This window comes from Rosa rugosa, chromosome 4, assembly GCF_958449725.1.
Source record: "Rosa rugosa chromosome 4, drRosRugo1.1, whole genome shotgun sequence".
NCBI classification, from domain to species: Eukaryota; Viridiplantae; Streptophyta; class Magnoliopsida; order Rosales; family Rosaceae; genus Rosa; species Rosa rugosa.
The window spans coordinates 19786280-19813672 of record NC_084823.1 but is presented as its reverse complement, the minus strand read 5'-3'; the positions used below and the strand labels follow the sequence as shown (position 1 = coordinate 19813672).

General features: G+C 40.0%; 2 protein-coding genes across 2 annotated transcripts; both read left to right on the top strand.

Annotated features, from left to right (window-relative positions):
- Positions 1-18275: 18275 nt before the first annotated feature.
- LOC133744136 (lysine-specific demethylase JMJ26-like) lies at positions 18276-21782 on the top strand. The gene has a single exon (XM_062172278.1). The coding sequence runs from the start codon at positions 18636-18638 to the stop codon at positions 21543-21545; it is 2910 nt and encodes a 969-aa protein (XP_062028262.1). The 5' UTR covers positions 18276-18635; the 3' UTR covers positions 21546-21782.
- A 1401-nt stretch (positions 21783-23183) lies between these two features.
- Positions 23184-25222, top strand: LOC133744000 (mitochondrial uncoupling protein 3-like). The gene is made up of 2 exons (XM_062172100.1): positions 23184-23634; positions 24298-25222. The coding sequence occupies exons 1-2, from the start codon at positions 23257-23259 to the stop codon at positions 24838-24840; spliced, it is 921 nt and encodes a 306-aa protein (XP_062028084.1). The 5' UTR covers positions 23184-23256; the 3' UTR covers positions 24841-25222.
- The last annotated feature ends 2171 nt before the right edge of the window (positions 25223-27393 follow it).

Sequence of the window (27393 nt, the reverse complement as noted above, 5' to 3'; positions counted from 1 at the left end):
TCACTAGGTCACGAGGTGACCATGGCATCTATTAGTGAATCACGCTCTCGTACCGGGCTGGTGGTTATTAATAGTATTAAATCGTAATCACGTCTGTGGCCGGACGAGTGGTTACGTTCAGTTAGAGCTCTAGTCTGTCTGCCAAATGTGGAGTGACCTTATGAGTGAATTTGAGAGTAACTCATAAGTGTCTATATATATGTGGTAACCTTATGAGGGAAATTGAGAGTAACTCATAAGTGTCTATATATATATATGAGTCTGTCTGTTAAATGTTGGGAAATCTTATGAGCTAAATTGAGAGTAACTCATAAGTGTCTATATATATATATATGAGAGTGAGAAAGTAACGTGGGTTTGTGGTGGTCTTGTAATTTAATAAATCAACAGTTCTTTCTTGTTTACTCATACTAGCTGTCAAAAGCTTACCGGGTTTTGTGTTGTTGCAACTCCCGGTACACTATTCAAATTGTGTAGCGGGTAATCCTACAGGACAGGAGAACCAGGACGGTGATCGTGCGGATAGAGCAATTGTTAGAGTTTTACAGCAATTGTAAGTTGTGAGGTGTGTTATGCTCATTTAGAGCTTTACAATATTGCTTGTGAGAGTGAATTGTAATAATGAACTCGAGGTGTCGAGATTTGGAGTTTGTGTACCGTGTGGTGAGGTTATATTGAGAAAAAAATTCAGAACGTTTATTTGATTAAGTGGTTTAATTCATGTTTCGGATTTGAATTTATCATTCAAAATTCGGGGCGTGACAGTTTGGTATCAGAGCGTAAGGTGCATATTTGGTGATGTGTCAATACCTTCCGAGTGATGGCCCGTCTGCAGCGGATCCCCATCGTGTGCTCTTCGGTATTGGCTAAGTCATTGGGTATGCGTGAGTGTTGGGAGTTGTTTAGGCCGCTAGGTCGTTTTAGGAACGTGAATACCTTCCCTATAGTATTGACTTGGTTAATATGAATTTGTATTTGACTTATACTGTGTTTTAGGTGTTATACATGTATTAGCCAAGCATACTATACTCCTTAGGTGATGGAGATTCGAAGGGGTTGTACTTAGAACCTTACAGTTGTCTTGTAGGTTCGTATTGGAATAAGTTTAGTGGCCGCGAGTTACAATCCTTGAGGAATAGAAACCTCTTGATTCAACTCTGTTAAGTCAACGAGGATTGTTTTATGGAAATGAGGTTCTTTTGATTGTTGAAGTGTTTGGTTGAAGGCATGGTGTGGACCTATGCTCGTCTGTAATGTGGATACGAGTATTAATCGATAGTAATTTTGCCTTTTTAAGTTGGATAGACTAATGTTTTTGAATAGATTCTTGACTCATGTGGAGTTGTGAGTAGTGTTGCGGTTAGGGAAGGAATTATTGTGGTTAATTCTTCCATGTGTTTGTAAGTTGTTGAGCAGAGTTTGAGGTGCGAGAACGGAGTTTGATCTTGTGTTTGAGTGATTGAGACGAACGACTATATATTTAAGTTATCTACAAGTACCTATAATCATAAGGGTTATTGAAGTGGGACTAGTAGTAATTTTAGTGATTCTAAAATTGAATCGAGTTCGAGGAACGTGTTTTATATACGTGGTTGATGTTGCGAGCATCATTTTTGATTGATATTTTGCGTTTCACAAAGACAACTGGATTGGAAATTCTCCATTTGGACACCTTGGTCTGTTGACCTGACTATGACTTGTGGACATAGTTTTATTTAAGTGAAGGAAATTGATTTTGTGAACTAGTTTTCTTAAGTTTTGGATCGTAGTATGGAGTTGGACTGAAGTGAATTTGAGGTTGTTTGTGTTTTAAGTTTAAGTAGGCGGGACACTTAAAGTTTTGAAATGGAGTTGATTTTGGTGTAATTAATTGGGAAAGTTAGAATCAGTTCTTGTGAAGGATGTTGGATGAGAGTGTGTGCCTTTGGTGATTGATCTTAGGTGATATAGTTAAACGCAATTTCGGATATTGATTTTAGTGACTTTGTTAGGTATATCCATAGTGGTTCAAGTGAATTACTATGTGATATGGAGTTTGATTCGGTTTCTAAATCGTAAATTCATAGGGTATGAATTGTGGTAAGTTTAATGGAGCAATTAATAGAGGAAATGGTTGAGATTTTATAAGATTTGTATGGGTAACTCTAAGGATGTGGGTTTTTCCTAGCTAACTCAGGATGTGTTTAGCTTTATTAAACCCTAATTCTAACGACGAAATTGTTTGTGTTTGGTTTGACTCAGAGGATACTAGCTAGACCTCGATGCGACTTATTTGATTGTTGGATTCTTTTTGAGTGATTGTTTTTATTGCATCATTATGAAAGATGTGTGCAGTAGAGTTGTTTATGGTTTTGAAAATAGTATTGGGTGACCAAGGTTCGATCCTTGGTGTTGTTGTTGGTTAAACAAAAAGAAAAGAAAACATGCACACCATCTTATTGAGTTTATATTACAAAAAAAAAAAAAAAAAAAAAAAAAAAAAAAAAAAGGAAAACGAGGACTATGCTATACTAAGCCTAGTCAGCAGCTCCGGATGGATTGAGGCTGAGCTCAAGAGAAACGTTTGAGCCACTGTGGTAACCGCCTGAGCCACCAGAATAGTAACCAAAAGCGCTACCTTCCTCGGAAGTAGCCTTCAGGTTACCAAAGACGTCCTCGCCGTGCACGGGGAACAGAGGAAGAGTTTGAACCTCCTGGTGATCTCCTCCTCGTTGTTGCAGGGATGTTTGTCCTCCTGTTGTGCCAAAAGAGTTGGACTGGTATTAGTGTTGAAGTGTGAGGAAGAATATGAGACAAAATTTAAATCAAGAAATCCTTCATTACCAGTAGAATAGGTGGAACCAAAGTTGAGATCAATGGATCTACCATCATCAGTAGAACTAGTGGACCCAAAATTGATGTCAATGGATCCACCAGCTGGCCCAAAATTGATGTCGATGGATCCACCAGCACCAGTAGAACCAGTGGACCCAAAATTGAGATCAATGGATCTACCAGTACCAAGAGAACTAGTTCTCATGGGCACTGGAGCAGCCTGATTACACCTATTCATCTGCTTCTCTCGAGCCCTGACGTTCTGGAACCAAAAGTAAATGTTCTTACCCTCAACATACCCATACTGGTTCAGCTGGAGACAGATCTCGTGAATCTGCTCTGTAGTTGGGCACTTAAATCCCTTGACATAGTAAAGATCCTTGAGGATTCTTATTTGTTCTGGAGTAGGAATCCACCTGGTACGGCTTCGCCAGAAATCCATGTTGGCACTACTTCCAGCTGCTTGGGTGTTTCCTCCCTCCTCTGTTGGTTGCTGTTGTTGTGGTTCCATTTGTTGCGGGGTTTGGAGCTCCATTAGTTGCAGAGTTCGTGGCTCTTGGGTCATGGGGTGAGAGGATGTGGAAATCGAGGAATACATGGTTTAGTGTTTGAGGGAGATTTTGTTAGAAGGATTGGAGTTGTTGAACTGGTGATTGGAGATCTGAGATTCTCAGAGGAAAGATGAGATCGAATCTTCAAATGGAAGAAAAGATCTGAGAAAGAAGGATTGAAGATTTGGAGGAAAATATTGAAGATCTGAAAGTTCAGAGGAAAGATGGGATTGAATCAACTAGATGGGAGAGAAGATCAGAAGAGAAGGATTGAAATTGATGAAGGAAGGATTTGAGAAGAGAAAGGCTGAAGAGTTGAGAGAGAAAGACTTGAGCTCGGAAGAAAAATTTCTTTTCTTTTGGAGTGAACAGTTTTTCTCCAGAATGCACCTATTTATAGAACAAGGTGAGCAGATCTCCACCGTTGGATGAACGATCTCAGAATTTGAATCCACGCGTTGGATTAAAGTCGCCCCGAAACCCGGAAAAGCTGTTGGCGCGTGTTGAGCGTGTAAGGGGACAGGCCGAACCTCGAGACGCTGTGGCAGACAGCTTTAGCCGAAAGTGATTTGCTTTCCGTAAATCACGGAAGAGACGTGTCGTGGCACGTGGAGTGTACCGACAGTTTGTTGTTATTCTATCGCTTATGATAGAATAAATAAAAGAAGTTGCATGGATAGTAACGAGAGCAGCTGGTGCTCTAGTGGTTGAAGAGCAAGGCTCATGTACAAGAGGTCAGAGGTTCGAACCTTGCCTCTCGTTTATTTTTATTATGTTCGCTTATGACATAATAAGTAAAACATTTGTACACATTATATTAAGCACAGCTTGTGCTCCAGTGGTTGGTGGGCAAAGCCCTTGTGCAGCAGGTTAAGGTTTCGAACCTTGCCTCCCCCGTTATTTTATTTATGTCGCATATGACATAATAAATATAACACGTGAGCATATATTAATGAAGGCAGCTCTTGCTTCAGTGGCTGGGAGCAAAACCTTCGTGTTCGAGGTCGGGAGTTCGAACCTTACCTCTTACAAATATTTTTGGATCTCGTATATGCTTGATATACGGACGTATATACGGTATGTACGGTGTGCATACGTATATACGGTCTGTACGGTATGCATACGTATATACGGTATGTACAATTTCATACCGTAGCCGAGCTGGAAGTTGGTGGGCCGATTGGTAGGCCCAAATAGTAAGCCCAAATGTTAGGCCCGATTTGTAGGCCCAAATAGTAAGCCCAAATGTTAGGCCCGATTTGTAGGCCCAAATAGTAAGCCCAATTGTTCGGCCCGAATGGTAGGCCCAAATGTTAAACCCAAATTGGTTCGGGCCGGTTCGGAATGTGGATGGTTCGGTTTCTTCGGCCCAATTGGCCAGCCCTAATGCTTAGCCCAAGGATTGAGCAAGCCCAAGTCATCATCACTGGGTGACATGTTTTGTTGAAGTGCTTTTGAGAATGATTTGTTTTGAGTGATGCATCTCTATTGTTGTGTAGAATAGTGCATGCTTAAGTTTTATTATAGAGATTTACCGTGATGCTAATGGAGTAGCGAAACGCTTTGTGGGAGTCTTTACTGTGCTTGTATGCCAGTACAGGGTGATGATCTATGAGATAATCCCTGTGAAGATCTAAGTGATGATCTATGTGATGATCCACGTGATGATTTTGTGTAATTGATGTGGAGTGATGTTGAGCAGTTGTTTTGTGAATTTACATCGTGATGAAAGGATTTAGTGGCTATAGGAATGTATTTTTATACAAAGGGCTGTGGCTTTGTAGATTACTACAGTTTTGGGAAAGATGGAGATTCGATGGTTAGGTTAACCGTAATCGAGAGCAATTAACTTGCACTTAAATTTCGGGACGAAATTTCTTTAAGGAGGGTAGACTGTAATACCCCGGAAAATCCAAATTAAATTCCGTGGATTTTTAGAAATGATTTCACGATAGTAGGAGCGAGTACGAAGCTTGGAGAAGTTGTGGAATTAGTTCAAACGATTTTATTTTCGAAAACGAACGTTATTTAGGGGCTCGTGGAAATTGACTTTTTATACGTACAGAATTTGGGAAAACTTCCTTCATAAAAGTTGTAGAGCTCGTCGAAATGATCGCGTGCATATGTCGAACGAAATTTTTTGAGTTCGTACGATTATGTTACGAATTTTGGAAATATGAGATTCTTTTTTATAATCTCTTTTCCTCGGATTCTCTTTTTCTTTTCTTTTCTTTTTCTTCCTTTTCCTTTTCCTTTTCCTTTCCTCCGGGTCTCCTTCCTTCTTTTTCTTTTTCTCTTTTTTTTCTTCTTTCTCTCTCTCGATCTCCCTCGCATCCGAAACGAAGAAAAAACAGAGCAGCAGCTCTTCGATCAATAGCTCCTCCCTTAGTCCACCAAACGGCGTCGGACCACCGCCATTAGTTTCGCCTCAACCTTGCGCAGATGCTGGAGGCAGCCTTGCTCGGCGGTACAACCGGAAACGACGGCGGAGGCACGAGTCCGATTCAGCCCAGTTTTGGTTCGAAGCTTGATATCTCGAGCTACAAGCCACCAAAGCTCATCAAACTTCACCCACGAGCTCACCTCAACTTCCTGAAGCTCCCAGAAGTAACCTTGCACGGCGGCGTGGCTTGTGGTGGCGACTGGAAGCTCAACCCGACCTAGATCGAAACCGGACTGTGGAGCTCGATATCTCGAGTTGTGGAGGTTCGTTTTGAGTGATTCTTGAACTGGAGAGCTCACCTTGAATTTCTGAACAAATATCCAGAAGGGATAGAAGCCATTGGAGGACCTTTTTACGTCAAACTGGAGCTCGCCGGTTTCTGCAGATTTTCCGGCCAACTCGACTGTTTTGGTATTTTTCAACCTCTTCCCGTTATTTTCTGATCTTGTGCTAGTTATGAATATTGACCAGCATGTAAAAATAAAGAACTTTCATGTTGGAAGTTTTGGCTAATTTTGACTTTGAACGGGTGGCGGTGCCGCCACTGTGATGGTGGTTTCCGGCGACCTCCGGCCACCCCAAGGACAGTTTCTGTCCATTTTTGTGTTCTACATGTCGATACGATCATTTCGATATATTATACGCAATTTTTGGATATCGTATGATTTAGTTATGAATTTTATGATTTCGATTAATTTCGATCGTTCGATTAATGTTTCTTGAAGATCGGACAGTCCGATTGACTTGTAGTTTTGATATGTTGATCGTATGACTGTTCTGATGACTTTGAGAGGTCACGGACGAAGATCCGACCGTTGGATCTTCGTATAATTATGAAATAGTGTTTCGGAAAGCGATTCGAGAGAATCTGACCGTCGGATTTTCGTATAATTTTGAGGAGATGGTTGTTAGAGTGATTCAAGAAGATCTGACCGTTGGATCTTCGTGATAATTTTGGAGGATGATCCTAAGGGCGATCCGTGAGGATCCGACCGTTGGATCATCATATAAATTCGATCTGACCGTCGGATCATCATATAATTAGAATCCGACCGTTGGATTTCAGTATATGTGTGGTTTATGAATGATTGCTAAGTTAAGATCGTATCTGACTAGGTGATTGACGGTTTGAGTTGGTGGACGATTGTGGATCGTATTTTGAGCTGAATTGAAGACGCAGCGGGATTATCGAGGTGAGTAAACCTCACGTGGTTCATATTACGAACCCAATACAATTAATTGCTTTATTTTGTTGCAATCCTATGAACTATTGTTGGTGTTACTAGACATTCCTGTGTGAATGTCTGTATATATATTATTACGTGAAATAATATGTATTGTTGGAGTTGTGTTGAGTTATTGTTGAGAAACAATATATTGTGAGAGGTATTGAGTTTATTGTTGAGAAACAATATATTGTGAGAGGTGTTGAGTTTTATTGTTGAGGAACAATAAATTGTTGTGATCTGTGGAGATCACTAGGTCACGAGGTGACCATGGCATCTATTAGTGAATCACGCTCTCGTACCGGGCTGGTGGTTATTAATAGTATTAAATCGTAATCACGTCTGTGGCCGGACGAGTGGTTACGTTCAGTTAGAGCTCTAGTCTGTCTGCCAAATGTGGAGTGACCTTATGAGTGAATTTGAGAGTAACTCATAAGTGTCTATATATATGTGGTAACCTTATGAGGGAAATTGAGAGTAACTCATAAGTGTCTATATATATATATGAGTCTGTCTGTTAAATGTTGGGAAATCTTATGAGCTAAATTGAGAGTAACTCATAAGTGTCTATATATATATATATGAGAGTGAGAAAGTAACGTGGGTTTGTGGTGGTCTTGTAATTTAATAAATCAACAGTTCTTTCTTGTTTACTCATACTAGCTGTCAAAAGCTTACCGGGTTTTGTGTTGTTGCAACTCCCGGTACACTATTCAAATTGTGTAGCGGGTAATCCTACAGGACAGGAGAACCAGGACGGTGATCGTGCGGATAGAGCAATTGTTAGAGTTTTACAGCAATTGTAAGTTGTGAGGTGTGTTATGCTCATTTAGAGCTTTACAATATTGCTTGTGAGAGTGAATTGTAATAATGAACTCGAGGTGTCGAGATTTGGAGTTTGTGTACCGTGTGGTGAGGTTATATTGAGAAAAAAATTCAGAACGTTTATTTGATTAAGTGGTTTAATTCATGTTTCGGATTTGAATTTATCATTCAAAATTCGGGGCGTGACAGTTTGGTATCAGAGCGTAAGGTGCATATTTGGTGATGTGTCAATACCTTCCGAGTGATGGCCCGTCTGCAGCGGATCCCCATCGTGTGCTCTTCGGTATTGGCTAAGTCATTGGGTATGCGTGAGTGTTGGGAGTTGTTTAGGCCGCTAGGTCGTTTTAGGAACGTGAATACCTTCCCTATAGTATTGACTTGGTTAATATGAATTTGTATTTGACTTATACTGTGTTTTAGGTGTTATACATGTATTAGCCAAGCATACTATACTCCTTAGGTGATGGAGATTCGAAGGGGTTGTACTTAGAACCTTACAGTTGTCTTGTAGGTTCGTATTGGAATAAGTTTAGTGGCCGCGAGTTACAATCCTTGAGGAATAGAAACCTCTTGATTCAACTCTGTTAAGTCAACGAGGATTGTTTTATGGAAATGAGGTTCTTTTGATTGTTGAAGTGTTTGGTTGAAGGCATGGTGTGGACCTATGCTCGTCTGTAATGTGGATACGAGTATTAATCGATAGTAATTTTGCCTTTTTAAGTTGGATAGACTAATGTTTTTGAATAGATTCTTGACTCATGTGGAGTTGTGAGTAGTGTTGCGGTTAGGGAAGGAATTATTGTGGTTAATTCTTCCATGTGTTTGTAAGTTGTTGAGCAGAGTTTGAGGTGCGAGAACGGAGTTTGATCTTGTGTTTGAGTGATTGAGACGAACGACTATATATTTAAGTTATCTACAAGTACCTATAATCATAAGGGTTATTGAAGTGGGACTAGTAGTAATTTTAGTGATTCTAAAATTGAATCGAGTTCGAGGAACGTGTTTTATATACGTGGTTGATGTTGCGAGCATCATTTTTGATTGATATTTTGCGTTTCACAAAGACAACTGGATTGGAAATTCTCCATTTGGACACCTTGGTCTGTTGACCTGACTATGACTTGTGGACATAGTTTTATTTAAGTGAAGGAAATTGATTTTGTGAACTAGTTTTCTTAAGTTTTGGATCGTAGTATGGAGTTGGACTGAAGTGAATTTGAGGTTGTTTGTGTTTTAAGTTTAAGTAGGCGGGACACTTAAAGTTTTGAAATGGAGTTGATTTTGGTGTAATTAATTGGGAAAGTTAGAATCAGTTCTTGTGAAGGATGTTGGATGAGAGTGTGTGCCTTTGGTGATTGATCTTAGGTGATATAGTTAAACGCAATTTCGGATATTGATTTTAGTGACTTTGTTAGGTATATCCATAGTGGTTCAAGTGAATTACTATGTGATATGGAGTTTGATTCGGTTTCTAAATCGTAAATTCATAGGGTATGAATTGTGGTAAGTTTAATGGAGCAATTAATAGAGGAAATGGTTGAGATTTTATAAGATTTGTATGGGTAACTCTAAGGATGTGGGTTTTTCCTAGCTAACTCAGGATGTGTTTAGCTTTATTAAACCCTAATTCTAACGACGAAATTGTTTGTGTTTGGTTTGACTCAGAGGATACTAGCTAGACCTCGATGCGACTTATTTGATTGTTGGATTCTTTTTGAGTGATTGTTTTTATTGCATCATTATGAAAGATGTGTGCAGTAGAGTTGTTTATGGTTTTGAAAATAGTATTGGGTGACCAAGGTTCGATCCTTGGTGTTGTTGTTGGTTAAACAAAAAGAAAAGAAAACATGCACACCATCTTATTGAGTTTATATTACAAAAAAAAAAAAAAAAAAAAAAAAAAAAAAAAAAAGGAAAACGAGGACTATGCTATACTAAGCCTAGTCAGCAGCTCCGGATGGATTGAGGCTGAGCTCAAGAGAAACGTTTGAGCCACTGTGGTAACCGCCTGAGCCACCAGAATAGTAACCAAAAGCGCTACCTTCCTCGGAAGTAGCCTTCAGGTTACCAAAGACGTCCTCGCCGTGCACGGGGAACAGAGGAAGAGTTTGAACCTCCTGGTGATCTCCTCCTCGTTGTTGCAGGGATGTTTGTCCTCCTGTTGTGCCAAAAGAGTTGGACTGGTATTAGTGTTGAAGTGTGAGGAAGAATATGAGACAAAATTTAAATCAAGAAATCCTTCATTACCAGTAGAATAGGTGGAACCAAAGTTGAGATCAATGGATCTACCATCATCAGTAGAACTAGTGGACCCAAAATTGATGTCAATGGATCCACCAGCTGGCCCAAAATTGATGTCGATGGATCCACCAGCACCAGTAGAACCAGTGGACCCAAAATTGAGATCAATGGATCTACCAGTACCAAGAGAACTAGTTCTCATGGGCACTGGAGCAGCCTGATTACACCTATTCATCTGCTTCTCTCGAGCCCTGACGTTCTGGAACCAAAAGTAAATGTTCTTACCCTCAACATACCCATACTGGTTCAGCTGGAGACAGATCTCGTGAATCTGCTCTGTAGTTGGGCACTTAAATCCCTTGACATAGTAAAGATCCTTGAGGATTCTTATTTGTTCTGGAGTAGGAATCCACCTGGTACGGCTTCGCCAGAAATCCATGTTGGCACTACTTCCAGCTGCTTGGGTGTTTCCTCCCTCCTCTGTTGGTTGCTGTTGTTGTGGTTCCATTTGTTGCGGGGTTTGGAGCTCCATTAGTTGCAGAGTTCGTGGCTCTTGGGTCATGGGGTGAGAGGATGTGGAAATCGAGGAATACATGGTTTAGTGTTTGAGGGAGATTTTGTTAGAAGGATTGGAGTTGTTGAACTGGTGATTGGAGATCTGAGATTCTCAGAGGAAAGATGAGATCGAATCTTCAAATGGAAGAAAAGATCTGAGAAAGAAGGATTGAAGATTTGGAGGAAAATATTGAAGATCTGAAAGTTCAGAGGAAAGATGGGATTGAATCAACTAGATGGGAGAGAAGATCAGAAGAGAAGGATTGAAATTGATGAAGGAAGGATTTGAGAAGAGAAAGGCTGAAGAGTTGAGAGAGAAAGACTTGAGCTCGGAAGAAAAATTTCTTTTCTTTTGGAGTGAACAGTTTTTCTCCAGAATGCACCTATTTATAGAACAAGGTGAGCAGATCTCCACCGTTGGATGAACGATCTCAGAATTTGAATCCACGCGTTGGATTAAAGTCGCCCCGAAACCCGGAAAAGCTGTTGGCGCGTGTTGAGCGTGTAAGGGGACAGGCCGAACCTCGAGACGCTGTGGCAGACAGCTTTAGCCGAAAGTGATTTGCTTTCCGTAAATCACGGAAGAGACGTGTCGTGGCACGTGGAGTGTACCGACAGTTTGTTGTTATTCTATCGCTTATGATAGAATAAATAAAAGAAGTTGCATGGATAGTAACGAGAGCAGCTGGTGCTCTAGTGGTTGAAGAGCAAGGCTCATGTACAAGAGGTCAGAGGTTCGAACCTTGCCTCTCGTTTATTTTTATTATGTTCGCTTATGACATAATAAGTAAAACATTTGTACACATTATATTAAGCACAGCTTGTGCTCCAGTGGTTGGTGGGCAAAGCCCTTGTGCAGCAGGTTAAGGTTTCGAACCTTGCCTCCCCCGTTATTTTATTTATGTCGCATATGACATAATAAATATAACACGTGAGCATATATTAATGAAGGCAGCTCTTGCTTCAGTGGCTGGGAGCAAAACCTTCGTGTTCGAGGTCGGGAGTTCGAACCTTACCTCTTACAAATATTTTTGGATCTCGTATATGCTTGATATACGGACGTATATACGGTATGTACGGTGTGCATACGTATATACGGTCTGTACGGTATGCATACGTATATACGGTATGTACAATTTCATACCGTAGCCGAGCTGGAAGTTGGTGGGCCGATTGGTAGGCCCAAATAGTAAGCCCAAATGTTAGGCCCGATTTGTAGGCCCAAATAGTAAGCCCAAATGTTAGGCCCGATTTGTAGGCCCAAATAGTAAGCCCAATTGTTCGGCCCGAATGGTAGGCCCAAATGTTAAACCCAAATTGGTTCGGGCCGGTTCGGAATGTGGATGGTTCGGTTTCTTCGGCCCAATTGGCCAGCCCTAATGCTTAGCCCAAGGATTGAGCAAGCCCAAGTCATCATCACTGGGTGACATGTTTTGTTGAAGTGCTTTTGAGAATGATTTGTTTTGAGTGATGCATCTCTATTGTTGTGTAGAATAGTGCATGCTTAAGTTTTATTATAGAGATTTACCGTGATGCTAATGGAGTAGCGAAACGCTTTGTGGGAGTCTTTACTGTGCTTGTATGCCAGTACAGGGTGATGATCTATGAGATAATCCCTGTGAAGATCTAAGTGATGATCTATGTGATGATCCACGTGATGATTTTGTGTAATTGATGTGGAGTGATGTTGAGCAGTTGTTTTGTGAATTTACATCGTGATGAAAGGATTTAGTGGCTATAGGAATGTATTTTTATACAAAGGGCTGTGGCTTTGTAGATTACTACAGTTTTGGGAAAGATGGAGATTCGATGGTTAGGTTAACCGTAATCGAGAGCAATTAACTTGCACTTAAATTTCGGGACGAAATTTCTTTAAGGAGGGTAGACTGTAATACCCCGGAAAATCCAAATTAAATTCCGTGGATTTTTAGAAATGATTTCACGATAGTAGGAGCGAGTACGAAGCTTGGAGAAGTTGTGGAATTAGTTCAAACGATTTTATTTTCGAAAACGAACGTTATTTAGGGGCTCGTGGAAATTGACTTTTTATACGTACAGAATTTGGGAAAACTTCCTTCATAAAAGTTGTAGAGCTCGTCGAAATGATCGCGTGCATATGTCGAACGAAATTTTTTGAGTTCGTACGATTATGTTACGAATTTTGGAAATATGAGATTCTTTTTTATAATCTCTTTTCCTCGGATTCTCTTTTTCTTTTCTTTTCTTTTTCTTCCTTTTCCTTTTCCTTTTCCTTTCCTCCGGGTCTCCTTCCTTCTTTTTCTTTTTCTCTTTTTTTTCTTCTTTCTCTCTCTCGATCTCCCTCGCATCCGAAACGAAGAAAAAACAGAGCAGCAGCTCTTCGATCAATAGCTCCTCCCTTAGTCCACCAAACGGCGTCGGACCACCGCCATTAGTTTCGCCTCAACCTTGCGCAGATGCTGGAGGCAGCCTTGCTCGGCGGTACAACCGGAAACGACGGCGGAGGCACGAGTCCGATTCAGCCCAGTTTTGGTTCGAAGCTTGATATCTCGAGCTACAAGCCACCAAAGCTCATCAAACTTCACCCACGAGCTCACCTCAACTTCCTGAAGCTCCCAGAAGTAACCTTGCACGGCGGCGTGGCTTGTGGTGGCGACTGGAAGCTCAACCCGACCTAGATCGAAACCGGACTGTGGAGCTCGATATCTCGAGTTGTGGAGGTTCGTTTTGAGTGATTCTTGAACTGGAGAGCTCACCTTGAATTTCTGAACAAATATCCAGAAGGGATAGAAGCCATTGGAGGACCTTTTTACGTCAAACTGGAGCTCGCCGGTTTCTGCAGATTTTCCGGCCAACTCGACTGTTTTGGTATTTTTCAACCTCTTCCCGTTATTTTCTGATCTTGTGCTAGTTATGAATATTGACCAGCATGTAAAAATAAAGAACTTTCATGTTGGAAGTTTTGGCTAATTTTGACTTTGAACGGGTGGCGGTGCCGCCACTGTGATGGTGGTTTCCGGCGACCTCCGGCCACCCCAAGGACAGTTTCTGTCCATTTTTGTGTTCTACATGTCGATACGATCATTTCGATATATTATACGCAATTTTTGGATATCGTATGATTTAGTTATGAATTTTATGATTTCGATTAATTTCGATCGTTCGATTAATGTTTCTTGAAGATCGGACAGTCCGATTGACTTGTAGTTTTGATATGTTGATCGTATGACTGTTCTGATGACTTTGAGAGGTCACGGACGAAGATCCGACCGTTGGATCTTCGTATAATTATGAAATAGTGTTTCGGAAAGCGATTCGAGAGAATCTGACCGTCGGATTTTCGTATAATTTTGAGGAGATGGTTGTTAGAGTGATTCAAGAAGATCTGACCGTTGGATCTTCGTGATAATTTTGGAGGATGATCCTAAGGGCGATCCGTGAGGATCCGACCGTTGGATCATCATATAAATTCGATCTGACCGTCGGATCATCATATAATTAGAATCCGACCGTTGGATTTCAGTATATGTGTGGTTTATGAATGATTGCTAAGTTAAGATCGTATCTGACTAGGTGATTGACGGTTTGAGTTGGTGGACGATTGTGGATCGTATTTTGAGCTGAATTGAAGACGCAGCGGGATTATCGAGGTGAGTAAACCTCACGTGGTTCATATTACGAACCCAATACAATTAATTGCTTTATTTTGTTGCAATCCTATGAACTATTGTTGGTGTTACTAGACATTCCTGTGTGAATGTCTGTATATATATTATTACGTGAAATAATATGTATTGTTGGAGTTGTGTTGAGTTATTGTTGAGAAACAATATATTGTGAGAGGTATTGAGTTTATTGTTGAGAAACAATATATTGTGAGAGGTGTTGAGTTTTATTGTTGAGGAACAATAAATTGTTGTGATCTGTGGAGATCACTAGGTCACGAGGTGACCATGGCATCTATTAGTGAATCACGCTCTCGTACCGGGCTGGTGGTTATTAATAGTATTAAATCGTAATCACGTCTGTGGCCGGACGAGTGGTTACGTTCAGTTAGAGCTCTAGTCTGTCTGCCAAATGTGGAGTGACCTTATGAGTGAATTTGAGAGTAACTCATAAGTGTCTATATATATGTGGTAACCTTATGAGGGAAATTGAGAGTAACTCATAAGTGTCTATATATATATATGAGTCTGTCTGTTAAATGTTGGGAAATCTTATGAGCTAAATTGAGAGTAACTCATAAGTGTCTATATATATATATATGAGAGTGAGAAAGTAACGTGGGTTTGTGGTGGTCTTGTAATTTAATAAATCAACAGTTCTTTCTTGTTTACTCATACTAGCTGTCAAAAGCTTACCGGGTTTTGTGTTGTTGCAACTCCCGGTACACTATTCAAATTGTGTAGCGGGTAATCCTACAGGACAGGAGAACCAGGACGGTGATCGTGCGGATAGAGCAATTGTTAGAGTTTTACAGCAATTGTAAGTTGTGAGGTGTGTTATGCTCATTTAGAGCTTTACAATATTGCTTGTGAGAGTGAATTGTAATAATGAACTCGAGGTGTCGAGATTTGGAGTTTGTGTACCGTGTGGTGAGGTTATATTGAGAAAAAAATTCAGAACGTTTATTTGATTAAGTGGTTTAATTCATGTTTCGGATTTGAATTTATCATTCAAAATTCGGGGCGTGACATGTACACTGTATTCAATTGGACATCAAGATAAAAGGGATCTAACTAATTAGTAGCATTTCAAAATGTTAGCGTTTTGATCTTGGATTATAGAAATTTGCATCATTGTTTTACTTTTACATGTATACCTAGCTAAATTTTGGTTATTTAGAAGAAGTGACCCCATTTTGGGATTTTGAATTGAATTTTAGCCCGCACTAGTTAGAGACTACTGTAATTCGACCCCTTGTGTCCGAAAAAATTGAGGTGAGATAGTAAGTTATTTCAGTTACGTGAGCAATTTAATACATATCTATCCAGTCAATATGGATCGAGATCCATGTAGTTATTTTAGCAAAGTCAGGCTAATCACCGCCGCAGGTGCACCAACCCAAAGATCTCTCAAACTTGTTGGCCACAATGACCATAAGCAACAATTAATAACATAACTCATGTTTTCTCTTCCCTGTGTATGCGACCAATTATCTATTTCAAAGGACAAAACACCATGAGAGTATTTACAAGAGTTAGAGACATGGTTTGGCCTTCTACAACGTCTTGAATGAGCCCCTTGAAAAGTTGATGCAAACAAATGGGGTTTTGTTCTAAGTTTTCAAGCTTTATACCCTTGTTGAAGGGGCAACTGTTTTCTTGGATAGTTGGATACTAACGTATAAATATTCAATGATGACCTAACTAGACCTAGCAAAGCAGCGTGTCGTGTCGTGTTCATGTCGTATTAAGATGATTTTGTATATTTATCGTGGAACACAATAATAAACCGTTAAGCTAACATGTTAATCGTAAAAATCCATTAAGACCCGCTAAGAAAATAACTAAATCTTAACTTATAAAATCTTATAAACTTAGAGTAACATAAGAATCACACGTAAATCGATCTTATACAGTTGAGGTACATTTTTCTTGTTGAAAGTAGAGAATTGAGGTTGTTGTCATGAAAATTGAGAAATGAACTACGATGAATTACTTAGATGCATTAGGATTTTTAATTTACATTAGACTAGAAAACCTCAAATTTAATTACAAGAATACCTTTATTATGTTAATTGTTCTTATCGTGTTAACGGATTAACTAAACCAAACCATTAAAATTTGTATTCTTCTCGTTGTGACCTACATGGAACCAAACCTATAAACCTCAAATCAAATCCTCATAATTTCACTCGTGTTCGTGTTGTGTGCAAATTAGCTAAGTCTAGACCTAACTGGTCTTTATAGATCGAGAACAACAAACTTGACATAGAGTTTCTACTGTTAGAACCAATCAGTATATACGAACAGTAACTGTATATATATATATATATATAATCTAAATATAGAACACAAATTGAATATATAATAACTTTTGGAGGAGGAAGAAGAAGATCGATCGATGGATAATGACGACCGAAGGTCGTCCTTATATAAAAGCCAAGATGAACAGTTGCGTCGGTTGCATCGGCAGTTGTTTGACGTTGTTTGATTCCATCCATTGCAACTGTTAGATTTTATCCGAAAATTGAACAGTTAAGCAAAAATAAAATTAGATTTAGTCAAACCGAGCCCAAGAGCCCCCAAGACCCATCTTTGACTTATATATATTTGTATAATCCAATGAGAAACCCACTAGAAAAGCCCACAAAACCCACTTCTATACATGTCATCCATTTACTTCTTTACAGCTTCTATACATGGAAGAAGTTATAAAGGCCATTAGCCTTTAAAACTTCTTCCATGTGGGACTAGTCCCACAAGTTCCAACATCTACTTCTCAGGGGTTACTTGAAGAAAGGACTAAATCCTTTCTCCAGTCAATATTTGAACTTCAATCCCGACTATCTGCCAATTGTTTTGAAGCGGGGACTGGTACAAAGCAGTATTGCTTTGGCTGTAAGAACCGCTGAACCGTTAATTTTTCTTCGATCTTTTTCCTTGGATTCTGCTACTTTGATGAATTTTAGTAGTTGATAGTTTCAACCTTGGTTTTGCTCCCATGAAGGAGAAGCTTTTGGTAGGAGCTTTGACATCACTACCACAAATCTGGTCTAATGATATTATTCTTTTACCCACTTTTGCAGTAATATTATGGCAGCACCCCACAATTATTTTCAAGACTTATGTTTGTTGACATTAATAGGTCCATGACTCACATATGATTTTTTGTTGGTGTGCTTTGGAAGTCACCATTAGTCTGAGAGGTGGATTTAATTGTTTATAATTCTGTTTTTTTTTTTCTCATCACTTTTGTTAAGTAACAATATCGTGTAATTAAATACCATTACAAAATTGCATCTTCTTCTTACCACTAGTTAGTGGGATCTTCCCGCATTTTCTACATGTTTTGTCCTCCTCGATCAAATTGACTCGATCATTCGGAAGAGATAGATGTTTTTTTTTTTGGTCTGAATTTGGAAGAGATAGATTGAATAACCCAAAATCGCTTCTTTAATTTGTTCACGAGTCAAAAGGTACGTACAGTCTTATTTACTTACTTTCATATTGCTGTCTCCATCGATGGGCATATGATCAACATTAAAGGATTCAATTACACCTGTTTCGGCTATAATAAGATTTTCAACCTCTTTCAATTACACCTGTTTCAGTTCCAGTCTTAGACTTCTGCATGGTTCTACCAAAAAAAAAGAAATTTAGAATTCGGCAAAAAAAAAGATCCAAATATGTAGCCTACTCCATATTTGGATTCAGTATCCGCCACTGATTGAATATTATTTAACGTATGGAAATTAAAAATACCGAACTTTTACGAACTTTTAAGGGAACATGGGAGAATTACCAAATTTTCAAAAACTTAAACTCAGAGATTTAAGATGATATTATCATAAATATACCGACACAGAGTAGTATTGTAATTATTGTGTTGACTAGTTGACCTCAAACTCAAAAAGATTGCATGCTTTGACTTTAAAGTTTAAAGTGAGAAGTAGTTCAAGCTAGTTGGACTGTTCCTTCCCCCAGAAGATTAAGGAATCCATAACGCGTGTACTTTATGTTTCTATATATTAAACGGATCAATCAATCAGGTCTTAGGGTTCTTCTTCTTCTTCTTCATCATCATCATCCTCCTGTTCCCAAATCCCAAATCCCAAAACCAGATTGAATTTGAAATTGATTCCAAGCGAAATTAGTGGCGCCAGTTTTGAATTTCAAAAACCATTGGATTGGGCACCCACTGTTCCTCGACCCTAGTTTTGAAATCATCCATATCCCAAAAACCAGCGGACATTACCCACTCACCCAATATAAAATACCCTTTACGCAAACCCTAAATCGAGAAAAGCAACTCTGCGGTTAGTTTTGAATCTTGGCAATGGCGGCGAGAAAGAAAACCAAAGGCAGAGGCCGGCCGAGGCAAGAAGAGAACGGCGCTGGTCTGGAGGAGATGAAGGCCGAGGGTATTTTGGGAATTCAGAACGAGGGAGTTAATGGGGAAGTAAAAGAAGAAGCTGTGGAGCCGAAGCCAGAGTCGGCTCCTTTGGTGGAGGGCAGAGGCAGGAAGCGGCGGAGGAAGAAACAAGAAGAAGGCGGTGGTGGTGAGGGTGTTTTGGGAAATCAAAATCAAAACGAGGAAGAGGTTGCTGAATATGGTGTGGAGGTAAAGAGGCGTTGTCCACAGAGGGCGGCAAGGGCTGTAAAGGCGGTGGTGGAGGAGGAGGAGGAGGAGGAGGAGCCGGAGATTCGGAAGATGAAGAAGAGAAAAGCAGCGGCGGCGGCGGTGGAGGATGAAGATGAGGCAGTGAAGGACGTTTCAACAATGTGCCATCAGTGTCAGAGGAATGATAAAGGGAGAGTGGTTCGGTGCACGAGTTGTCCGAAAAGGGGTAAGGGAATGAGGAAGAGGTATTGTATCCCTTGCATACAGAGGTGGTATCCCAACACGTCAGAGGAAGCCATTGCTGAGGCTTGTCCTGTGTGCCGCGGCAACTGCAACTGCAAAGCCTGCCTTAGACTGGATGTGCCTAATAGGTGTTTGAAGAATCTAGACCCGAAAATCGACGAGGAGACCAAGCTGGAGCACTGTAAGTATTTGGTTCATCAGCTGCTTCCGTATTTGAAGAGGATTAGGGATGAGCAGGTGAGTGAGATGGTGGTGGAAGCCAAGAGGCAGGGATTAGGTGATGTTTCGGAGCTCAAGGTGGAGAAGGCTAATTGCGCTGACGATGAGCGTATGTACTGCAATAACTGCAGCACTTCGATTTTTGATTTTCATAGGAGTTGTCCTGAGTGTGAGTATGATCTGTGCCTCATTTGCTGCCGGGAGATTCGAGATGGCAAGTGGAAGAAGAGAGGTATGGAGGAGGAAGAGAGTCAGAAGTATGTTGATTTGGGGCGTGAGTATTTGCATGGAAAGGGAGAGTTGAAGAGCTTGCTAAAAAAAAAGATAGAAAAGGAGTTGAAGAGCTTGCTAAAGAAGAAAAGAGAAGAAGAGTTGAAGGAGAATGTTGATGTGGGAGTGAAGCTGGACTCGTCAGAATCTGCTCAAGAGTCCACGATAGCAAGTGAAGATGGAAATATTCAAGATGGGAAGCAGAAAAAGAGAGGCAGAGAGGATGAAGTAAGTGAGGAATTTGTTAATGCGGGGAAGTGTTTGGATGGAGAGGGAGAGCTGAAGAGGAATGATGATGTGGGAGTGAAGCAGGACGAGTCCGAATCTGCTGAAGAGTCCACATTTGAGTGGAGAGCAAGTGAAGATGGAAGCATTCTCTGCCCCCCAACACACATGAAAGGTTGTGGTAAGCATAATTTAGAATTGAGGTGCAATTTTTCTCAGAATCATGTCATAGACTTGGTAGAGAAAGCAGGAAAAATAGATGAAAGTTACAATCCTATGCATGCTAGTAGTGAAACATGCGCACAAAAGTGTTCATGTGTTAAACCTGTGAATGATGCTGTCAACTCAAGTAGCAGCAGCTGTAAGTTAAGAAAAGCAGCTTCTAGAGACGGTTCTGATGATAACTACTTGTTCTGTCCAAGGGTCGGAGAAATCCAAGATGAGGATTTTGGGCATTTTCAGTGGCATTGGATGAGGGGTGAGCCTGTGATCGTTAGCAATGCACTTGAAAATGGATCAGGTTTGAGCTGGGAACCATTAGTCATGTGGCGTGCATTTAGGCAGATAAAGAATCTCAAGCATGATAGAGAATTGGCAGTCCATACCATTGAATGCTTGGATTGGAGTTTCAAAGAAACTAATAACCTCCATTTCTTTACTGGATATTCCGAAGGCCGGCCTGATGAGAAAGGATGGCCTGAGATTCTCAAGCTCAAAGACTTCCCACCATCTACTGAGTTTGACAATCGTCTCCCCCGGCATGGTAAGGAATTTGTCTGTTGTCTGCCTTTCAAAGAGTATACTCACCCCAACAAGGGAACCCTGAACCTTGCCATCCACTTGCCACCTACCTCAGTAAAGCCGGACATGGGTCCAAAAACATATATTGCCTATGGTTTTGCACAGGAGCTTGGACGGGGAGATTCTGTGACCAAGCTTCACTGCGATATGTCTGATGCGGTTAATATTCTGACACATACAGCTGAAGTGGCCCTTACAACTGAACAACTTGCAACTATAGATAAGTTGAAAAAAAAGCACAGGAAGCAAGACGAAAGAGAGATATTTGGGAATTGTCACACGAGTGCTGGAAATGGTAGTGGGCCTCAGGAAGAATCAGCTGAAGTATGTGAGGATGGTGGTGCCTTATGGGACATTTTCCGGATCCAGGATGTTCCGCAGCTAGAGAAATACATCGACAAGCACATCAATGAATTTAGGCATGTGCACTGTAATCCTTTGCAGCGTGTTACTCATGCTATACATGATCAGACTGTTTATCTCACTGTGGAGCACAAGAGGAAGCTCAAGGAGGAATTCGGTATCGAGCCGTGGACATTTGTCCAAAAACTTGGAGATGCTGTTTTCATTCCTGCAGGTTGTCCTCATCAGGTGAGGAACTTGAAGTCTTGTATCAAAGTTGCACTGGACTTTGTTTCCCCTGAGAATGTGGGTGAGTGCTTTCGTTTGACGGAAGAGTTTCGCACACTTCCGCCAAACCACAGGGCCAGCGAGGACAAGCTGGAGGTGAAGAAAATGATTGTGCATGCTGTTTGTGAAGCTGTGAAGGAGATTTCTGGTGAGAATGCGAAGCCTGAGGATGTGAAGCCTAAGGAGAGGTGCAAGGGGCCTAAGAGGAGGCGCAAGGGGAACAAAGGAGAGGTGTAAGACCCGAGTCTAACAAAATGTAATGGCATGCACTATGCAGCCTGGGAATTATTAGGGATGTAGTCTTAGAATATTAGGGATGTAATCTTAGAATTATTAGTGTTCTGTGCCATAGGAGCGTTTTTGGGATTTTGTAACATATTTTAGGTCTTAACTGATGGTTTCTGCTCCATGTTCTCATTTGATTCTTGTAGCTCTAGATTTCATATGATATTAAAATTCAATTTTGTTTCGCAATGATTCTTTTTATATTATTTAATTTTGTATTAATACTTTTGTGTGTATGAGAAATGTGATAACTTGACACTTCAATATTTGGTTTAGCCTAACTACTATGTTCCTACTTTCACAGCCTAGGCCTCCGGATTTCTATAATATCTTTGCAGCTCACCAAAATCTAGTGCTGCAATTCTAGATCCCCTTTTCTTGTAGGTTTTGCTCTATGAGTGTTATTGGCTTGGACAGACTCTATCAAGACAAACTTTATAAAGATGGAAGAAGAGGCTTTGAGAAGAAGTCTAATCATTCTCATTGTTATGATTCGTTTTTCATATTTGGTTTAGCCAGAGGCCTTTGGGTTTCTATAATATGCTCCTACTTTCACAGCCTAGGCCTCTGGATTTCTCTAATATCTTTGCAGCTCACCAAAATCTACTCCTGCAATTTTAGATTCCCTTTTCGTGTAGGTCTTGCTCTAGAAGTCATACTGGCATGGACAATTGGGTACAGGGCTGAAACCTTATGAACACAACTTTACTAGGATGGAAGAAGAGGTCTTGCTCTCAGTCGAATCATTCTTATTGTTGTGGCAAACAGAAGAGGTAGGTAGTCTAGCAGTAAACAAAGGAAACCAGCTTTCGATTTCTTCTAATTAAGGACTGCTTTCCTTTCCCTTATTCCCTATTCTTGTTCTTTACAGGCTTGCTCTATACAGACTTCAAAAGGAGATGGAAATCATGGAACAAACCATGTTTTTTTGCTGTGAAATGTAGGTAGCCACACATGCAAGGTATATCTTAAAATATAGTCACATTTTATGAATCCTCTCCTATATATAGTCAGATTTTTTCAATTAGACTCATCAGGGTATTTCACTCTCAAATAATGATTTTTTAAACACTTTTTGAATTGATAGAACTCACAACTCACAAAGTAATTTTTTTTTTTAATAAATCTGTTACTGAAGGGTGTATTCCTCAATTAGGGGGTATATATATGAGGGGATACTTGTAAAGTTTTGTTGTTCTATTAATTGAAACACATTGTAAAAATCATGCTCTATGAATAGTTAAATTATGGTACGGCAAAATTTCAAAATAAAATATTATTAATATTTTAATAGGATTTATATTTTGACATTTCATCATATTTTACGGGTGCTCCATTGATACCTTATGTATCGAATCATGGAAACCTCATTTATTATTCAAATTGTCATTATTTCTTAATCTCACTAGTGATCAACATGATGTTTAAAGTGTGTTTGAATTGACGAAATACTAAAATTTCTAACATTTTTTTATTATATAAATTTTTTTTTTCAAAATCAAAATGTAAAAAAATTCATCAGAAAATCCGTTTATTAATATTTTAATATTCTACAAGTTAAAAGTTACGTTGTACAAAATTGTTGTCAATAAATTGCTAAAAATGAAAAGAACCAGTTACTGGTTAAGTCGCTACATAAAAAGCTCAGGACGTCTCGCCGGCGATGAAACCGAGCCAAGAGCACGGGCGTCAACACGCCCCCACAAAGATCTTACTGACCTCGATCTCAGCAATGGTGGCCGAAACGACGACGTTTCCAATCGACCTCACGAAGACGAGGCTCCAACTCCACGGCGAGTCCCGGTCTCTGGGCTCGACCCGGCCCACCAACGCGTTCCGGGTGGCCTCGGAAATCGTGCGCCGGGAAGGCCCTCTGGGACTGTACAAGGGTTTGTCTCCGGCGATTCTCAGGCACCTTTTTTACACGCCTGTTCGTATCGTCGGCTACGAGCACCTCAGAAACTCTTTGAAAACCGATGGTGGGTCCCTCTCTCTCGGGGCTAAAGCCCTCTACGGCGGACTCTCCGGCGTCATTGCTCAGGTAACTTGGCTTTCTTATTGTCTTGAGATTTGAATATGTTTTGGAATTTTCTGATGGAGAAAGTACTAATTAAAGATGTAAGCTTTTTACTGTTGCCATTGAAAAATGCGAGCTTTTTCGAATTGGGAATGGGAATGGAAAAGATGAATGCTTGAGCTATGTGTGTTTTGTGGTTCCTTGTGCTGGAGTGATCAACAGTCTGGTTGGTTTTATGAGCTTTTTATGATACAAGAAACTATATGATAGTTCAATAGTGTTGTGTTTATTGCGTAATGTCTCAAGCTGTGTGATTGATCGGACATTGTTGTTGTTGGCTTCCTTGCCTTGATCAAACGCAACTGTCGTGAAGATTAGCCTTGTTTAGTATAGGAAGCAAGTACTGTGCTCCGAGTATTTATTTTTTCAAATTTCTCTTTACGTTTTACCTACTTTTTCTTGGAGTGTAATTCATAAGTAATGTGGTTAACTTGTTATGTAGTTCACAGTGAATATGTCTGAGTGTCATACTTCTGCTGGTGACTTTACCACATGATTATGTTGACGTGCTGTGCACTTCTTTGGCAATGTCTCAATGATTGATTAGGCCAGCTGCTTTAGTTTTCTTTAAATGGAGTATTTGCTTCGAAAGTAATATTATCCTTCTGTTTACTGCTAGTAGTACAGTTGGTGGCAAGCCCGGCAGATCTTGTAAAGGTGAGGATGCAAGCAGATGGTCGTTTTGTGAGCCAAGGCTTTCAACCTAGGTACTCGGGGTGTTTCGATGCTTTAAACAAGATCGCCCGAGCAGAAGGTGTTGGAGGACTTTGGAAAGGGGTTTTCCCTAACGTTCAAAGAGCTTTCTTAGTAAACATGGGAGAATTAGCTTGTTACGATCATGCAAAACTTTTTGTTATCAATAATCAGATTTCTGAGGATAATATATATGCCCACACATTAGCATCAATCATGTCGGGCCTTTCGGCAACTGCTTTGAGCTGTCCAGCAGACGTGGTAAAGACGAGAATGATGAATCAGTCAGAAATTAAGGAAGGGAAGATTATGTACAGCAGTTCTTATGATTGTCTTGTGAAGACAGTCAAAGTTGAAGGTCTGAGAGCTCTGTGGAAAGGGTTCTTTCCTACATGGGCACGGCTTGGGCCTTGGCAATTTGTTTTCTGGGTCTCGTACGAGAAGTTTCGACAAATTGCAGGGTTTTCTTCCTTCTGATGATGAACCTTTAGATTGACTCTCACGTTACAGATTGTCATTGATTGTTTGCCGTGGCACATGATTCTGTGAAGGAGATTTCTGGTGAGAATCCGAAGCCTGAGGATGTGAAGCCTAAGGGGAGGCGCAAGGGGAACAAAGGCGAGGTGTAATGCCCAAGTCTAACAAAATGTAATGGTATGCAGCATGGGAATTTTTAGGGATGTAATCTTAGGATATTAGGGATGTAATTTTAAATTATTAGTGTTCTGTGCCTTGGGAGCTTTTAAATGATTGTTTGGCCTTCTACTTTTAATGGCCTTTTCTGTCTCCAGAGAAGATTCCTCTGTTGACCCTCCTTTGTGTTTAAGAATGTGGTGACATTCACTTATACTTTCATCCATACTGTTGTGCTGCAAGATAGAGAATAATTTGACTAATTTCTTCTTTTTTTGGGAACTTGATTAGTAATTTCTTTAAGTTGCAAAATGTAAAGGGAATATGGCATATGATCTGACTTGCGAGAGTTCTGATTGTTTGCACACCAATGGATACAGAAATCATTCTTGGTTTTTGCTAAGCAAATTTAATCATTTCAATTTTGAACTGCTTAGATTGCTATGAAGGAGCTTCGTCTGAAGAAGATACCCTTCACCATACGCCGCTACCTGCCTGATGGAAGGTGAGTGTCTGATATTATATGAAGCTTTGCCTTTCGCCTTTGTGTATCTTAGGTCTTGGGTTAGGTACCAGTTTATAGCTTTGTGAATTAGACATGATGAGTAAGCGCGCGTGCGCGTACACACTCACACACAAGTCTTTGTAACTTGTAATGCAAGTGTTTAGACAATTTTTCATTGGGTTCGTCTGAAGAAGATACCCTTCACCATACGCCGCTACCTGCCTGATGGAAGGTGAGTGTCTGATTTTATATGAAGCTTTGCCTTTCGCCTTTGTGTATCTTAGGTCTTGGGTTAGGTACCAGTTTACAGCTTTGTGAATTAGACATGATGAGTAAGCGCGCGTGCGCGTACACACTCACACAAGTCTTTGTAACTTGTAATGCAAGTGTTTTAGACAATTTTTCATTGGGTCTCAACTCTAAAATATGCAGCTACGAAGATTGGGGAGTAGATGAATTGATTATGGAAGACTCATGGAAGAGGCAGGTGGGAGGTGATTGATCTGATTTCATCTATGCATGGAGAATGGTTTCTGTCTATATTTTATCAGCTGTTAGGAAAGCTTGGAGTGGCAACATATTGGCACTGGCTGCATGAACTGTTGAACCACTTTTCATTTTTGGTAAACATGCTGCTGTTGACATGAGCAATGTAGTTGGTCAGTAGATGTTAACTATCTTTCTACCTTGATCTTTCAATAGTCTGAGATGGGTTAGTTAAGTTAAGCCTTCCATCTAACTTGGAATTGGAATAGGAATGCTGATTCCCAAATGAAATGCTTATTCTATCTCAAGATTTGTCCAATCCAGAGCCATTTACATTCTGGTTGCTTGGTAGGGTAATGATTCCCTACTAGCATTATACACTGGCATTATATAGAGCCAAACGCTAGAAAGAGTTGGGCTGTGCTTGTACGGGAGTGAACTTAAACTGAACTGTGGACAAACAACATGTTCTTTCAAAATTGTTAATGCTTCTCAGTAATGAGGATATCCCTACAAGTGGAAAGCATTGTTTCTGTTATGTGTTCCAAAATATGGAGAGCTGCATCACTACATGTCACACAGTTTGTTTCACCTGTCCCGCGGCCACAAAACTCACAAAAACGAGTAGAATCCAGAAGTCAAGAAGTAGGGAAACAAGGTGGAGAAAAACTCCGCCTCCGCTGCCACCGCCCTTAAGCCAACCAGCGGAGAGAAAGGAACAAAACCGTGCCCTCCTAGTTGTAGGTTCACCACTAGTGGCCATAGTTAGTAAAAAACGGGGCGTGTATAGTACGAGAAAAATACGTACGTGTATTATTCGGACATTTTATCCTATAGTTCGTTGAAAAGTTCTGCAAAATATTTTTAATTAATTAAATAATTAAAAATTTTAATTAAAAATATTAATTTATATTCATTTTTGTTCAATAATATGTGTAAAATACGGGAAAAAAAACCTAAAAATCGTGTATAGTACGTGTATAATATTTTTGGCTTCAAAAGTACGGGAAATTTAACGAGTTCTTTTTAAAAATACGAAATATGAAAGTATTTTTTAAAAAAACGTAAGTACATGTTTTATTCGCATATAATACGAAAAATTACTAACTAGGGTAGTGATGATGTTGAAATTTTGTCAAAGATGGCTGCCTTGGAGTAAATCCTAGCTAGTAAAAATTTCGGAGAACTGTAAGTTTGCTCAGTATTTGCTTTTGTCTCGCTTGACCATCGTATTTCTTCGTGAGTTAAGCACATTACCTTCTTTCTACAGTTTTACTATACTTAAAACATTAAAATTCGTATAAAAGTAACTTAATTATATATATAAAAAAAAAACTCACCTTTCCCTATACATTGAATACCTGCTGCCCAGAAAAACAAAATAACAGCATTACAGAAAAACCCTA

Coding starts and splice junctions, on each gene's coding strand:
- LOC133744000 (XM_062172100.1), top strand. CDS start 23,257: ATGAAACCGAGCCAAGAGCACGGGCGTCAACACGCCCCCACAAAGATC. Junction 23,635..24,297: donor TCTCCGGCGTCATTGCTCAG/GTAACTTGGCTT, acceptor CTAGTAGTACAG/TTGGTGGCAAGCCCGGCAGA.
- LOC133744136 (XM_062172278.1), top strand. CDS start 18,636: ATGGCGGCGAGAAAGAAAACCAAAGGCAGAGGCCGGCCGAGGCAAGAA.